Here is a 14,738-nt window from a genome sequence, read left to right on the forward strand (position 1 = left end):
CTAAGAGATCCATGTCTGAGCTTAAATAAAATAGAGTGGGCCAAACATTCAGCTGGTACAAATCAGCCCAGCCCTCTTGCTGTTGAATTTACCAGGTAGTGTAAAATAACTTTTTTAGAATTATAGAGTAGCTATGCAACTATTTAAGATGTGGCTGTTTTATGAGCATGACATGAATCTGCCCAATAAGGAGAGGTTATAGAACCAGATGATAAAACTTTGCAGCATGAACACATTGCTCTAATTCTTGGATGAAAAAGTGGAAAGATAATAGAAATGAAGCCATTTAAGGTTTCTTGATAGAAACTAGACCTGTTTCTATCAAGTATGTCAACTCTGATTCATATAGGCTTCAAGCCTTCTATCAGAGCCTGGGAAGTACCAAAACTAAAGGATAATAAAAAATATAAGAAGTTACGGTCTTTGGAAAGTGTATTTTGTGAGTTATGGAGATAGATAGTTGTACCTCATACCTATGAATCTTAGGTCTCTCTTTGTCCCTCTCCCTGCTTCTCTCCCTCTTTACTTGTTTTGGCAATAGGACCTGAGCAAAAATTTGGTGGGCTAAAGATCTAAGGGCTGGAAATCTGCTCTGAAGACAGGCTTCATTCTAGCTCACTTTAGCCACCAGCACCTACTCAGGAGTGGCCATCTGTACTCCCACTGCCCTACATCTTAGACACGAAGCTTACAGCAAGCCTTGGGAGAGGCTTGTTTCTCACCATTAGATAGAGAGGGAATCTCAATGAGTCTCACAATAGATGCCCAGCTTCCAGACATCCATTTGTAAGTAAGATGAATCCCACGCTACAGAACCGGGAGGGATCTCATGTAAATCTAGTTACATAAGTGGGGCAAAAACTTTATACTACTCCCATAGTAGTCCCATAATGATGTTTTCTAGTATTGTCTTTCAATAGTATCCAACAGTTTTATAATTTTTTTTTCTTATTTAAATTTGGCCTTTATTTCAGAGCAAGTATTTTATAAAAATTTCACAAAAAATTCTTCAGAGGATATATTCAAAGACAACCAGTTGCCAAATGTATCCCAAACTTTTTAACTGCTGTCAGTCCCATTTTTTTGAATACTTTACAAAAGAAAACAAGAACCACTGGTCACACTCTCAGTAAGTTAAAATAGAATAGCAACACTTCAAACAGGTGCTTACTGGACTACTAATAGTGAGCTGTAAATGAAACACTCTCAATGACTGTCAGCAATTTCTAAAGCTCAGTGATACCTTTAGGTACCTCAACATGAAAAATGCAATACTTGCCCCCTTATAATGGATCATATGGCCATTGACATTCACTTTGTAGGTCTCAATACCCAGCTCTTTTGCCAGTCGGAGAATCCGGTTTTGGGTAGGTCCCACATACGATCCACCAACATCTACGTAATTAACCTGATTGTTCTGTGAAAAGAAAGAATACAGGAATCAGAAGCTGCACAGGATGCTCCTCAACACAAACATAGAAGCAGAAAGAATTATTCCATACTGATTAGCACTGCAACTATATGCATATGTAATCACAAACATGCAGAAATCACAGTGTCTCTGTCACGCACGAGTGCAATTTGGTTTAACTCTTGTTTAAATTTCCCTGTTGTTTTTAGTATTGGCTTTTAGGTCTCGCAAAAGATCTGAGAATAGGAAGAAATATCCAACCAAAACATCGTAAAACATTTCTTGTTGAAACCATCTCCAGCACCAAGGCCTGTTTTCTCTGTAGATATCTGCTTAGGCTGTAAATGCTGAGTACTGCACTGCAGTATTCACGGAGAGTAATCTCCTTTCCAGCACTGCACACCTTGGCTCTAGCCTGGTGTGCTCTGGCTAGCAGCTCTTAGCGATGCTTGCCACCAAAGGTCCTCTATGCACCCCTCAGGCCAGCATTATGCTCACTTGGGAAGCAGAAAGAAAACAAACAAAAGGTTTCAGGAATGAATACTATTACAGCAGGCTGATTTCCCAAGATAATAACTCTTTTAACACTGTTTATAGTGAGCATTTTAAGCTAGGCATTCTCAGTGTCACAGAAGAATGGTGTTTATGCTTCATGTTTCACGCACAATGATTTCTGCCGAAACACCACTGTTTATCTCTGGTTCCCCAGCAACAGCATCTGACATAATTTAAACCTCCCTTACTTCCAGGGTGGGAAGCAGAAGTAATGGCTATATTACATTACCCTGTGCCACAGGTGACTCCTTATTTCTTTCATTTTCTTTTTAATGGCAAGCAAGACGTAGTCCATTTTTAGAAGCAGGAGTGTTATTTCAGATAATTTTAAGCTGTGTTAAAATGTATGTCTGAGCTGTAATGATGTTTGGCCCTGCTTCTTATAGGGCTCTTAGTTATCATGCCTGTTACAGTATGCAAAGTGAGATGGGAATGACAGGGGAAATGCTTTGACACTCATGGTCTCAAGATGATAGTTTCCCTCTGTAAGGTTAAAAGACAGAGCAGATCCTGCCATGGACAAAGGCTACGGACTACGTGGGTGGAATTCAATTACCTTAATACAGATGTTTAACACAATTTTAGACAGCCCAAGGTACCCAAGCTGAGCAAGGCTGACAAATTTGTCTCATGACCCATGGAAGACTTGCAGCTGGATGCCAGGCAAGGTATTCTAGGGCATCTAAAATAGTACTACGTGCTTCTGGTCAGGCACCCTAGTCCCATTCGATGGCTCTCAGAGTTGCTTCCAGGCCAGTCTTAAAGCACCTCCTGTCAAGAGAAGCCCACTGGCATGTATTGCAGTGCAACCTCTTCAAACAGAGCTCTATTACTTGACAGAAGTGATGGCAACTTGAGACACTTGCCTGCTTTGGGAACTCATACTCCCCTTTTTCCCCCTGGCTAACGTCAAACCAACAGAATCACAGAATGGTTGAGGTCAGAAGGGACCTCAGGAGGTCATCTGGTCCAACCCCTCTTGCTCTAGTAAGGTCTCCTAGCGCAGGTTGCCTAGGACCGCATCCAGACAGCTTCTGAATATCTCCCAGCTCTCTCAGCCTTTTCTCCTAGCAAAGAAGCTACAGTCCTTTCATCATCCAGATCATTACTGAAAATGCTGAACAGGACTGGACCCAGTATTGACCCTTGGGGTACACCACAAGTTACCAGCCTCCAACTAGACTTCATACCACAGATCACCATCCTGTGGAACAGGTTGTTCAGCCAGTTTTCAGCCATCTCACTGGCTGCTCAATCAGTCCATACTTCATCAGATTGTCTATGAGGATCTTATGAAAGACAGTGTTGAATTACTGAAGTCCTAGTAGATAATACCCACTGTTTTCCCCTCATCTACCAAGCCAGTTATTTTATGATAGAAGGTTATTGGGTTGGTCAAGCATGACTTCCTCTTGGTGAATTCATGCTGACTGATGACTTTCTAGTCCTACATGTGCCTGGAAATGGTGTCCAGAATTAGTTGCTCTATCACTTTCGCAGGGACTGAGTTCAGGCTGACTGACCTATAATTCCCTGGTTCCTCCTTCTTACTCTTCTGGAAGATAGGAGTGACATTTGCCACATTGTAGATCAGCACAAGTGAGAGTCCAGCATGTCATGAAACACTTACCCTGACAGTGAATGTCCTTCCTCCAACTCTATCCCGGGCTTCAAGAACGACCACGCTGACCCCAGACTCAGAAAGCAATTTGGCAGCCGACAAACCTGCCAGAAAAAGAGAAAGTGCTTTAAAGCAATGGTCAAAAACTGAACCAAAGCTTCAAGGTCAGAGATTTCAATACTGTTTTCAAAAATTCCTGAGAGAAGTCAGAAACTTTTCATGTCTTACCACAGAAATCATGTGTTATAAACATATCCATAAGTAGCATTCACAGGCTGAAGTTTTCCTCCTTCCAGTTAGCATTTTGGCATTTTAAAACCAGTAAAATCTCAATTATTAAAGGACACAAATCTTACTCTTCATTTGCACAGTACATACAAAGGCAGAACGCAGTTTGTGAGGCTTGCAGTACTATAGAGATAGAAATAATAATATACTAAATAGGCATGTTACAGCAAGGTAGGCTTCCAACTTCTCTCACTCATCAACTTTCCCTTCTATTGCTATCCATTGTCCTCATTCACATGCAGGAAGAAAGACTGCTTCACTGTCAAGATTAATTTTAAGCAATGGAGTTTGAACGTGGCAATCAAACATAGATACTTTATAAAAGGAATTATAGTCACAGCAAAAATCATCTAATTATGGGACTTTGTGATAGAGGCAGTACAGACAACTGAAAATTCAATAGGACAGGAGTCCTCTTTGCTTTTGACAAATGTGAGCTGAAATTGTAAAAAGCAATCATGAATTTGTGAAATCAGATTATACCACTGCCCTGCAGGCCAATTTGGCACTGAGGCATTATTTCTTTGGAGTCATTTCCCTTCCTTAAGTATACGAAAGCCAGCCGTATTGATCAGAACTTCCAAGATAGCCCGCAGTAAGGAATAATAATATTATATTCATGTTTATTACACTACCTCAAAATGTGATTAAAAGCAACTGTTCATGAGCCAACAAAGAATGCACGTCTGAAAAGACCAGAGGAGAGGAATTGTTCTGGGTAGCATTAAGTGTACTTGCTTATTCTGAGGCCAGTACAGAATAACTCATAAACTTCTGTGCACATAATCTTTTAATGGGGCAGGGGAATACCATTCACTGGAAACCAGAACTGAGGAAGTTCAAATGGCTTACATTGACAAAAATTATATATACGATTTTCATTCTCATCTAAAAATAAATTTACATCCTCTCACTATATTCTTTAGATCGCTGCTGCAGCAGAAGTATACTTGATTCTTCCACTTATTTAGTATTCTAATTTTCAAAAATGCAAGCCATTTTTCAGTGGAGTGAACATCTTCTAAATTGATCTGATTTATTTCAGCAGTTTTTGATCATTTTTTTTCCTGCATGAAAGTCTGTATAGAACATTTAACTTTTTTTTTTTTTTAATGTTGAATTCTTCAATCCTTTTGTGATGGTGTTATCTTCTTCCTCAACATAAGCATAGAAGGCGCAACTCTATAATGTTGGGAATACAAACTGAAGTATTTCCTTGCAAATATTTTTTTATATGTGAAAAACATATTTTTCCAAATATTCAATAGCTTTTGTTACCAAAAAAAAAAAAAAGAAAAAAGATTTCCTACATATATAAAATAAAAGATTGAATTTCTCTAGTCTGAATTAATATTACTGGACACTCAGGCATAAGTGGGTAATTCTTACGTAAGAATTACAAAATTACAAATTTCTTTTGTAAGAAAGTCTACTGTAGATATACAAGTCTTGAAAAAATGGACCGTGCATTCATCTGTTATCCTGTCCTACATGAAGCAGCCAAAAATCTGGCCTAGGTATGAAAAAACCACAAAACCCCACAACCACTGTATGCGAATACTTAGTGCCTAAGACCATCATTCCATGCTGTATATGATAGCTATATTCATGCCACAGCTGTGTAGGAAGAATAATGGTTGCACTGGACTGGGTTGGAAGTTAAGCTTGCTACTGGTTTGTAGCTTAATTAGATGATACATCCAAATAAAGAAGGACTGTTGAAGGATGAAGAACATGTGGCAATAAGACTGAGGTTCTCTAACTTGTTTGCTTGTTAAAACAATTCTTGCACTCCCACCTTACAGGTTTTTAGTTTCATTATTGTTAACCAAAGAGTCACCTTAGACAATGATCAGAAGAAAAAACAAAGGCTTCACAGCTACACAGACTAGGAAAGGGCAAGAGACACATTGGGACAGCAATGGCTTATTGGCAACTGCCAGAGGGCACAACTCATGTGTATCACTCTATGAATTAGAAATATACTACTTGCCTCAGAAAGATGAAAGGAGCCTGCCAAAACTATGCCTGATTTGAAGTATCTGGCTGTAGAAATTCACTTGTTATTAGATGAGAATAAACAAGACAAGATGACTTATACATCCTCCACAAGGGTTTCTATGGCAATCTCACAACAAGCTCCCCCCCCCATCTGAAGACTTCATGCAGTAAAGCCCCATTCCTATTGATTCTGCAGCACTATTAAGGACTCAGAATTGCTGCTGCCACAGATCACACTGCTGCTATTTTCTTTTCAGAAAATTGTCATAATCCTATCAAGCAAAGCAGTTTCAAGTGTATGAAAACTGCGGATATACAGTTAAAAAATAAATTAATAAAAGCAAGTAAGATGAATTCAAGCCAACTTGCAGACTACAAGACATATGCCATGGCTGAAACACAGAGATGCTGAACAAAACTGAATTTTGTATGTAGCCTCATGGAAAATACAACAAAGCAAGCCTCTACCTCATAGGAAAGAAAGGTTCAACTCTACAGGTAGTGCGCAAGACTGGGACTTGAGACACCTGAGCTTGATTCCCAACCGAGCCCCCTAATGTAGGAAATATTTCCCTATTTTGTAGGGGAGTGGTTATAAGGGTAGCATTTATGAGAATAATTCCAAGTCGCATCAACACTGGAGGTGATACAGGGTATATGAGCAGATATAAATTCTGTAGCACAAACAATGGGAGTTTCTAGAAAGTTACTTTATTGGAAATGTGATAGTAATTCTACAGTAATAGTACAGTAATTCTACTTTTCAAAATCTAGGCTCTATACCCCACAGCATCAGGCAGATTCACCGATACGCCATAACGAGAAGCAAAAACCACCAGCATCTTTCCCAGAGACAGCATACTTCTTATGTGATGCATGGTGAACATCTCCAAGCCACAGAAAGGCAGTGAAGGGTATAGATACCACTAACCTTTTAACATTTCAAACTGAGGCCACTATGTATGTGCTGTATTCAGCACACCAAAACAAAGGCAGAAGTCAGCTGTTAAGATTGGAAAGGTAACTATCTGCTGGTTTTCTGGACATACTGTTTGCCTACTTGCTAGCTGCTTTGACAAAGTGTTTGCCTTTTAGGCTCCACCATTGGGCTGAAAGTTTAAAAAAAACAGCCTAATACAACATTCCTTCATAAAATCCTTGTTAATCCACCCTGCTGTACATGAGTGGGATAATTACATTGTGTGAAAGACTACTAAGCCATTACTGTAGTGTTCTAACCTAACAGGCTTTAATTGAGTACCATACAGAAAAAAGCTTTCCGCAAAATCTCTGCGTTTTTCTGATCTTAAGCAAGGGAACAATTTTTGAACTTTTTTGCACATTATTCTAACACACATCAGTAAAGTAAGACAATTGGCAATATATCCTCATTAAAGTTCCACTGTAACAGCATGCTAATACTGTGACTATTTTTACCATTTCACTGATGGAAAACCTAACTTTTTTCAGACACAATTGAGTAATTATATCTGGCAGTGCCCACCTTAGAATCAGCTCTCATTATTCAGCTAGAAGTTTCTTTGCCAAGTAAACACGAACCTGTCAATAAGAGATGAAAACCTTTCCATGACCACAGGGTAACATCTCCCTTCCTCACCTCTTTCTTTCCCTTGCTTGGGTTTTTTGTTTGGGGTTTTTTTTTGTGTACACCATTGTATGTAAATAAGTTTTAAAATAAAGTTAAAATGTACTAATTTATATCAGGCTGACCAGGGAAACCACAAATGGGCAACAATATATACAAGGCTGAGAATGAAAGAAATGTTTTCTTTCACATACTAAGGATTTGAAGATTCAAAATTGACACTGGAAGTTAACAACAACAACAACAAAAAGTAATAATTACATTACAGCCCCTCAAATTTGCACAAACCAGTAACAAAACACATTGCGGTACATTCATTTCTTCTTCCATGTTGCCGAAGTCCATAACATTACTAACTTTCTGTCTGTCAGAAGCTGTATTTTATCTTTCCACATGTTATTTCACAATCCTTGATGTAGAATACTTGATTCTGGGGATGAGGTTGTGTTTATTTATTTTGTCATTTTCAGATAAATGTTTTTCACTTATTTTTCATCAATTCTTTTCTTCCCCTCAAGCAAAAATAATCCAGTTGATTCAGCAAAGATTTCAACCAGAAGAGAACAAATATTTTTTACTACAGACTACGTTGCCCAACTGAGACCAGCCACTCTGACTGGTTTCAGTGGCACTACTGTCGAAATGCTTTCAATGGATGCAAGCCTTGTTCTGAAGGGTACAAAACGCAGTTTCTCACAGAGAGCGTTAACAGAAACAGTGAGCAGGGATAGGGAATTATGTCCTGAGGTTGAATCCACTCCTCCATACACTCCCACCGGGATTTCCAAGTCCAAAGCCCATTGCAGTAAACATCTCTTATCCAGAATAATGCACTCCCCCCAAAGAAAGACTGAAAAAAGTTAACTAGTATAAGCATCGGGTTAGAAATGCAACATCCTCCTTCCCCTTAAAATGAACACCACCAGGTAAGATGATGATAGTTTGATACTATCTAGTTAATGGAAACATCTGACGTAATTACACGTAATTCTAACTACTGATAATTGCTTTGGTCAGTATGCGGAATAAATTCCTGTTAGCTAAATGGTGATCTTCAGCTAAATAGGTATGTGAAAAAATGTTGCTGCTAAACTATGATCAGTGTCATTGACACAAATATCAAGAACATAGGTATTCCCAGAAAAGGCATAATGCCTGTCCCATGCCTGTTTTTGTTATGCTAGGATATTGAGAGATCTGTCCTAACTACTTGGATGTTTATTTTGCTTACCGAAGTAAACAACACTCTTAAGACTTCAGACCTGCCTAGCTAACAGAAACACTCTTTCCTTCCTTTTAATACCTTTCACCTAAGCCTGAGACATAGTGCAAAATCTGCTCCTCAAGGACAAGCCATAGGTTTTCAGCGCTCTCTCAAGAGCTCTGAATTTGCTAACCTATGAATCATGCTGGTGTACATTTTGGTTTTGCCAGAAAGAAACCTAACATATTCTTCACTCAGATGCAGAAACTACTGTGACTACTCAGGTTACCTTCTGGGTTAGACAATATTTATAAATGATGCATTTACCATAGAAAACAACATGAAAAATATTATGAATGATGAAGAAAATAATATTTGTACATCTGGTTATATAATGAATACATCAAACCATATTTTGACCAAAACTAAATATCTAGCACTGAACATAACACAAAGGAGTGTCTTAACCAAAATCCATGCCCTACATCATAGGATTTTGCATCTTTAGTAGAAAATCGTTCGAACACATTATGAAGGCAAATGGAAACTGATATTTCTGCTTATTTGCAACTATTGTATAGAACATCTATGACACTTTATACAGGGCTCTGATAGTTTTGTTCCTGCTGTAAACTCTTTTCATAATAACAGTCGGCTTGCTAGCAGTTCATGGGGAACCAAGAGCTCTGTGAAACATTGCTATTTATTTCTGCATCCCAAAAAATTTAGAAATTTCTGGTACTAAGTGACAACAATATCACCAATTACCAGCTTTCCTGTTGGATCCAGAAAGAAAGCAGTAAGGAACCAGGTAGCCAGCGTCCAGCAAAGGGCAAATGTAAAGAGACAAACACAGGATACATTTTAGGAACCAGCTATTGCATTCCTACAGGTCAAATTCTGGGTAAATTTAGAAGCAACAGTGGAGAAAAAAAAAAAATCTACTGAAAACTAGTCCAGATTTACACAGGTGGGACTGATTATATCTTCTACCAGTAACTGTATTTGACAGTTTATCTGACACCACCACCCACTAGCAGCTTGGCATGCTGTCAAAACAAAGAAAGTCACATACAACATAAGTTGTGCTGCCATTATAGCAGCCATCTTAGCAAGCAAGGAAAATCTGCATTTCCTCATTATTCACTTTTTCACTCAGAGACCTCATCCAATGTGTGGGTAGCTCAAGTGGTAAGGATCCCAATCACACACACCGGAGCAGAAGATGTCAACACATAGTGCCCTTCTTCGAAGAGAGAGAAAAAAAACCCTTAATAGGGTGTCATATGGTTTATTTCAGTATAAAGACTAATTACGACTATTTTTACATCCCAGCTTCTCCTACAATTTGTAGCCTTCGGACTCCTCCATAAGTGCAACAGAAAACAGTGCTGTTTCCTGCATGTGGCTGGAAAATCTAAGCATTGTTTTGTTGAGCCATGAGATCTCCTTGTTTCTAACTAAGAACAAATGTGGTTTTATGTGGAAATAAGAACTATCCATGTCAAAGAATGGTAACTTTCAGCATAAGTTTCAATGATGACTGTACTTCCATCGTGCTTTGTGTTTGTAACATGATGTGCAGAAATGACTTCCAAAAGATATTTGGAAGTTTACGTACTTCCAAGTATGTAAACAAGTTTTCTTGGGATTGCCTGCTTCTGCATGTAGTTCTCCATATCTGATATGTCTCTGGTTTGCATTATGTTAGACAAACATTCTTAACTTTCCTTGCCTTCTTTTGATAAACTTGGCTCCCAGTGTCCAAAATTCACGTGTAAGGTGAGGCTGGCATGCAAACATATCCCAAACTTCCCACTGAAAAAGATTAGGTTATTTTGCTTACATTCTATTTTTGCCAAATTTTGAATTATTTAAGGTTGAATTTTCAGGGTGTTTTTTTTCAGGCTGATTCTTTTTTGCTGGAAAATCTTAGTCAAAATTGCTATTTCTAAACCTTTGTGAAACAAAGGTTTTTTTATTTTGAAAACTCATGGCTTTATTTTATTCCTATTTTGGAAGTTCTAGCAGCAACTTAAAATTTGGCAAGGAGGTAGCCTTTGAGTCATCATAGCACATTTTGTTATCCATGTGAAAATATGCTGCAATAAGGTCAGTTAGAAAGTTCTGAGGAATTGCAGATCACATACAGGCAGCAGCCATTTCCTAGATCTGAAAAGTTGAAATATCTGAAGTTTCTGCCAAACTCTCTGAGGACTTAATGCTGACCAGTCATTAACAATCAATCCCCGAGGAGTGACTGAGCATCCTGGACCTTATAACTGATCTTGTATCTCAGAGCACTTGTGCACACTGCATCCTAGGGCTATGGAGCCAAAATATGAATCTCCCTGTAACCATGGCCCTAGCTTCAGGTGCAGGTAACAGGTGAGATGCAGACAGTGTGTCAGAAGAAGTATAGCAGTGGTCTGATACATAAAAAGGACAACTTCTGGAAGCCATCCATACAGTAGTTAGTCTACCAACACAGAGGATGACAATGTCTTAGTCCTCAATTAGTGTAGGCCCTTAACACAAGCAGCAGACGATTCTCTGATGGGATGTCAGGGTTATGATCCTGTCGATTAAGCAGACATGCACCTATGGCACACCATGCACTGTCAGCTTGCTGTGTTTAACAAATGAGGGAATTTAATAACCTAAACCAAAACGTACAAGCAAAAGGTCAAAATCAATCCAAACCAGAATACCCTCTTCAGCTCGGTAGAAAACCCTATAAGTAGAAAATGGGAAAAATATTCAAGGCATATAAATAAGAACTCCCTGTGGGTATGGGGAAAGTCTTAAACTTCAGGCATCAATTTATTTCATATGCTGGTGTATAAAACATTATAATTAATATTAACTGTATTACGGGAGACATTATGCATTAAGAATGATACAAACATGTGCCTGGGGCCTTTCCTGGCCATGATCCGCATTTTCAACATATGCGCCCATGTGAAAAGAGGAATCTAGCCCAAGCTCTGCAGCTCCCTCTCTGCAGGGGTCCAAATGTACCTGCTAAGGAAGTGTGGGTTGTTTGAACATGATTCCATGGAGTACAGCAGGAAAATATCAGCAGTAGAGTCTACCAGAGATGAGTTCTTCTTCCAAGGCTTCCCCACTGTGAAGCACACTTTGCAGAAGCTCCCTCCATCCCTAGAGTGCAGCTTCCTACAGGCAAACTTGATTCTGTGTCCCTGTGAATGACCATGTACAGATGTGTGCATACAGAGGAGAGGAGCATGGATGAGAAGAGTGTGTTAGGTCGTACAGAAATTTGCTCTCAAGAGCAATCTTCACTTTGAGGAATAGGTAATTGCAGAGATGCCAGTCAGGATTTGAGCTTTATTTTGCGAATATTGTACAAATATTTTTTAAAGCCACAATCTCACTGCTGGGAAGCTCGCAATTAATACATTAACAAGTGCCTTGTTTATACCTCATGTATATTTCATGTATTTCTAGTAAACAATTAGTTTATCCCAAAGTTTTCCATCCTTTCTTGCAAACACCAGGTCATGAGTATTTAAAATACAGTAGAAGGAGAGTAGGCAGTAATCTTAGCAGACGAGGCAACTTCAAATAGATCTTCAGAGAAACAAGCAGCAGCAAGCCAAGACGGGAGTCCGAGAGATGTTAAGGGGAAACCCTGTCCATACTGGAGCATGGTTTTTATCTCACCAGTGCCAAAGTTCTCGATACAGACTACATTTTTTAAGACCAGAAAGCAGCACTGTCTAACCTCTTACAGAACTGAAGTGTAGGTGTATTGGTACAGGAACAGTGGTGGCAGAGAAGCTGTGTGAAAAGCAAAACAAACCAGGAGCTAATAGGAATTATAGTGCCCAGCTATGAATGGTATTATATATTGAAGATTGATTAATTATGAAATAAGACATTTATAGCCTGTTTTTCTAAGGCTGCTTTCTTAGAATGATGCCAGTGGTAATTCATAACAGGCAAACACTAATTTTTATGCTACTGGAGTGACATACGGGTTTCCACTGGTAAGAAAAATGTTCCTGTACCCCAAGAGTGCTATGACATGTTTATTTGTCTTCCTAATGCCACTGACAAATTTTCAGAGACTGCAACGCCTTGAAATTTCCTGCTTGGCTCCATTTCAGACTCCACACCAGGCTTTAGTCCAAGGCATAAGTGTTCTGAAAAAACTTGCTAATTCTTGTACTAGTGAGGCAAGATACCATTTAGAAATGCTCGATGCATTTTCCAAATCACTGCTACAGGTTAGAAAGCTGGAGAAGCAAGGGAAGAAGAGCTTCTCAGAGCCCTAAAAACCACATTAAGTTCACATCACCATCAGCTGCACACAGTCGAGGGTGCTAACTTTCTAAGGGCACTCTGCATTACGGGAACCTCAAGCATGAAGACCCAATGACTCATGATAGCAGAAAAACACCCAGGCATTTGATAAAAGTAAAATGCAAGCAAAACTATGTCCAAGCTCTTTCTTTCTACAGATTTTTACATAATTACATTGTCACAAAAATTAAACAATTAACATTGTTTTAGCAAATTAAATAATGCAATTAAGTAAACTATTTGCTGTTTTATGCATTAATTCACTGCAGATTAAAGAAAGTCCACCAACTTCTCCTCAATTCTAATAAAAACTCATTTTACCTATAGCCATAATGGTTGTAGTATCATTGAAGTGACATAACTCACCGTTTTCTGAATCATTAGTGAAGTAAAGACTCCCTGAAAACTGAATCATGGCCAAAGCTGCTAACACAGTATTTATCCGGCTGACAAACCAGATTTTCTCCATCATAGCACCATTCTCATTCTAGGTACAGTTACGTGCCATAAGAATAATTACTTCGGAGGGGGGTGTGTGTGTGTGTGTGTATGCTTAAGCATGAGGATCAGGGGTCACAATGCTAAAGTAGATCTGAAGAGTGTTTGGAGAATTATTTCCTAGCAAAGTGTGAAGAGTCCATCGCACTGGGGGAATTTGGCTGGCTGTAGCACAGCTCTTGTCACAGTTACAAACCCTAACGTTCTTTTACAGATATTCCAGATGTCCTTCTACAGCATTTATCAAAAGAATACAGTTGCCAGTGCTGCAAGAGCAACCTAAAACCACGCAACTTCAAAACACCATCTTTCTCGGGATGCACAAATCCCAGCCTTTATCCTTGCATTCTCCCGCACCTGTGGACACTATGCAGTCAGTCTTCCTACGGACTCTCTTCTGATGAGCACGAAGTACAGACCAGCGCAGGAAACAGCCAACATGTGCTAAAATAACAACCTGGATAATTTTTTGTTTTGTTTTGTTTATTTATTTTTTTTTCCCCAAGGGTAGCTGACGCCCCTGCGGACCTGACGCCCCCTAGAACCATCGCCCAGGCCTTAAAGCCAGCCGTTGGAACGAGTAACCCCCGGCCCCACCGCTCCCCGGCCTCACAGCTCCCCGGCCCCGCGCCGTCCAGCTGGGAGCACCCGGGTGATGCCCCGGGAAGGCCGAAGGATGCCCGGCGGCCGCGCCGCCCCCCCGGACCTACCTGAGATGCCGCCCCCGACCACGACCACGTCGTATTTCCCGGCCATGTCGCTGCGCCCTGTCCCGGCCCCTGTCTCCATCCCGTCCTTCCGCGGCGGCAGCAACGACTCCGACCTGGCTGTAGCGGGCAGACAGCACCCCGCCGTCCCGCCCGCCCCGGCCCCGCCCCTAGGCGGGAACCCGCGACATCTCCACCAATGGGCGCTGCGCAGGGGCGGGGTTACCCTTAGCCACGCCTCCCCGGTGCTCTCATGTCGCCCGGCCCGGCGCGGGCCGACGGGGCGGTGTGAGACCCCGGCGGAGAGGGAGGGCAGCTAAACGCTGCCTCCGAACGGATGTTTTACCTGGGCCCGTCATGGGTGCACGTCATGGGTGCAGGAGAAGGGCTGGGGGCAGATAGGTGACAGGATGCCTGTTGCACGATGCGGCAGACCTAGCAGCCTGCACTCACGAACCCTTTTTTATTTACTGAAATTTATAAAACGTGCTAGCAATGAGCGTGGGAGAGGAGGACAT

At 40.4% G+C, this 14,738-nt stretch overlaps 1 protein-coding gene across 1 annotated transcript in view; it reads right to left on the reverse strand.

Annotated features, from left to right (window-relative positions):
- LOC115604161 (amine oxidase [flavin-containing] A-like) overlaps window positions 1-14,361 on the reverse strand; it is a 37,669-nt gene extending 23,308 nt beyond the window's left edge. The window contains exons 1-3 of the mRNA XM_030476967.1: window positions 14,224-14,361; window positions 3,597-3,691; window positions 1,280-1,417 (exon numbers count right to left, since the gene is read on the reverse strand). Of these exons, the coding sequence (XP_030332827.1) occupies window positions 1,280-1,417; window positions 3,597-3,691; window positions 14,224-14,302 (312 nt within the window). The 5' untranslated portion in view covers window positions 14,303-14,361. The remainder of the gene's footprint in view (window positions 1-1,279; window positions 1,418-3,596; window positions 3,692-14,223) is intronic.
- Window positions 14,362-14,738: the final 377 nt, after the last annotated feature.

Source organism: Strigops habroptila, chromosome 2 (assembly GCF_004027225.2).
Source record: "Strigops habroptila isolate Jane chromosome 2, bStrHab1.2.pri, whole genome shotgun sequence".
NCBI classification, from domain to species: domain Eukaryota; kingdom Metazoa; phylum Chordata; class Aves; order Psittaciformes; family Psittacidae; genus Strigops; species Strigops habroptila.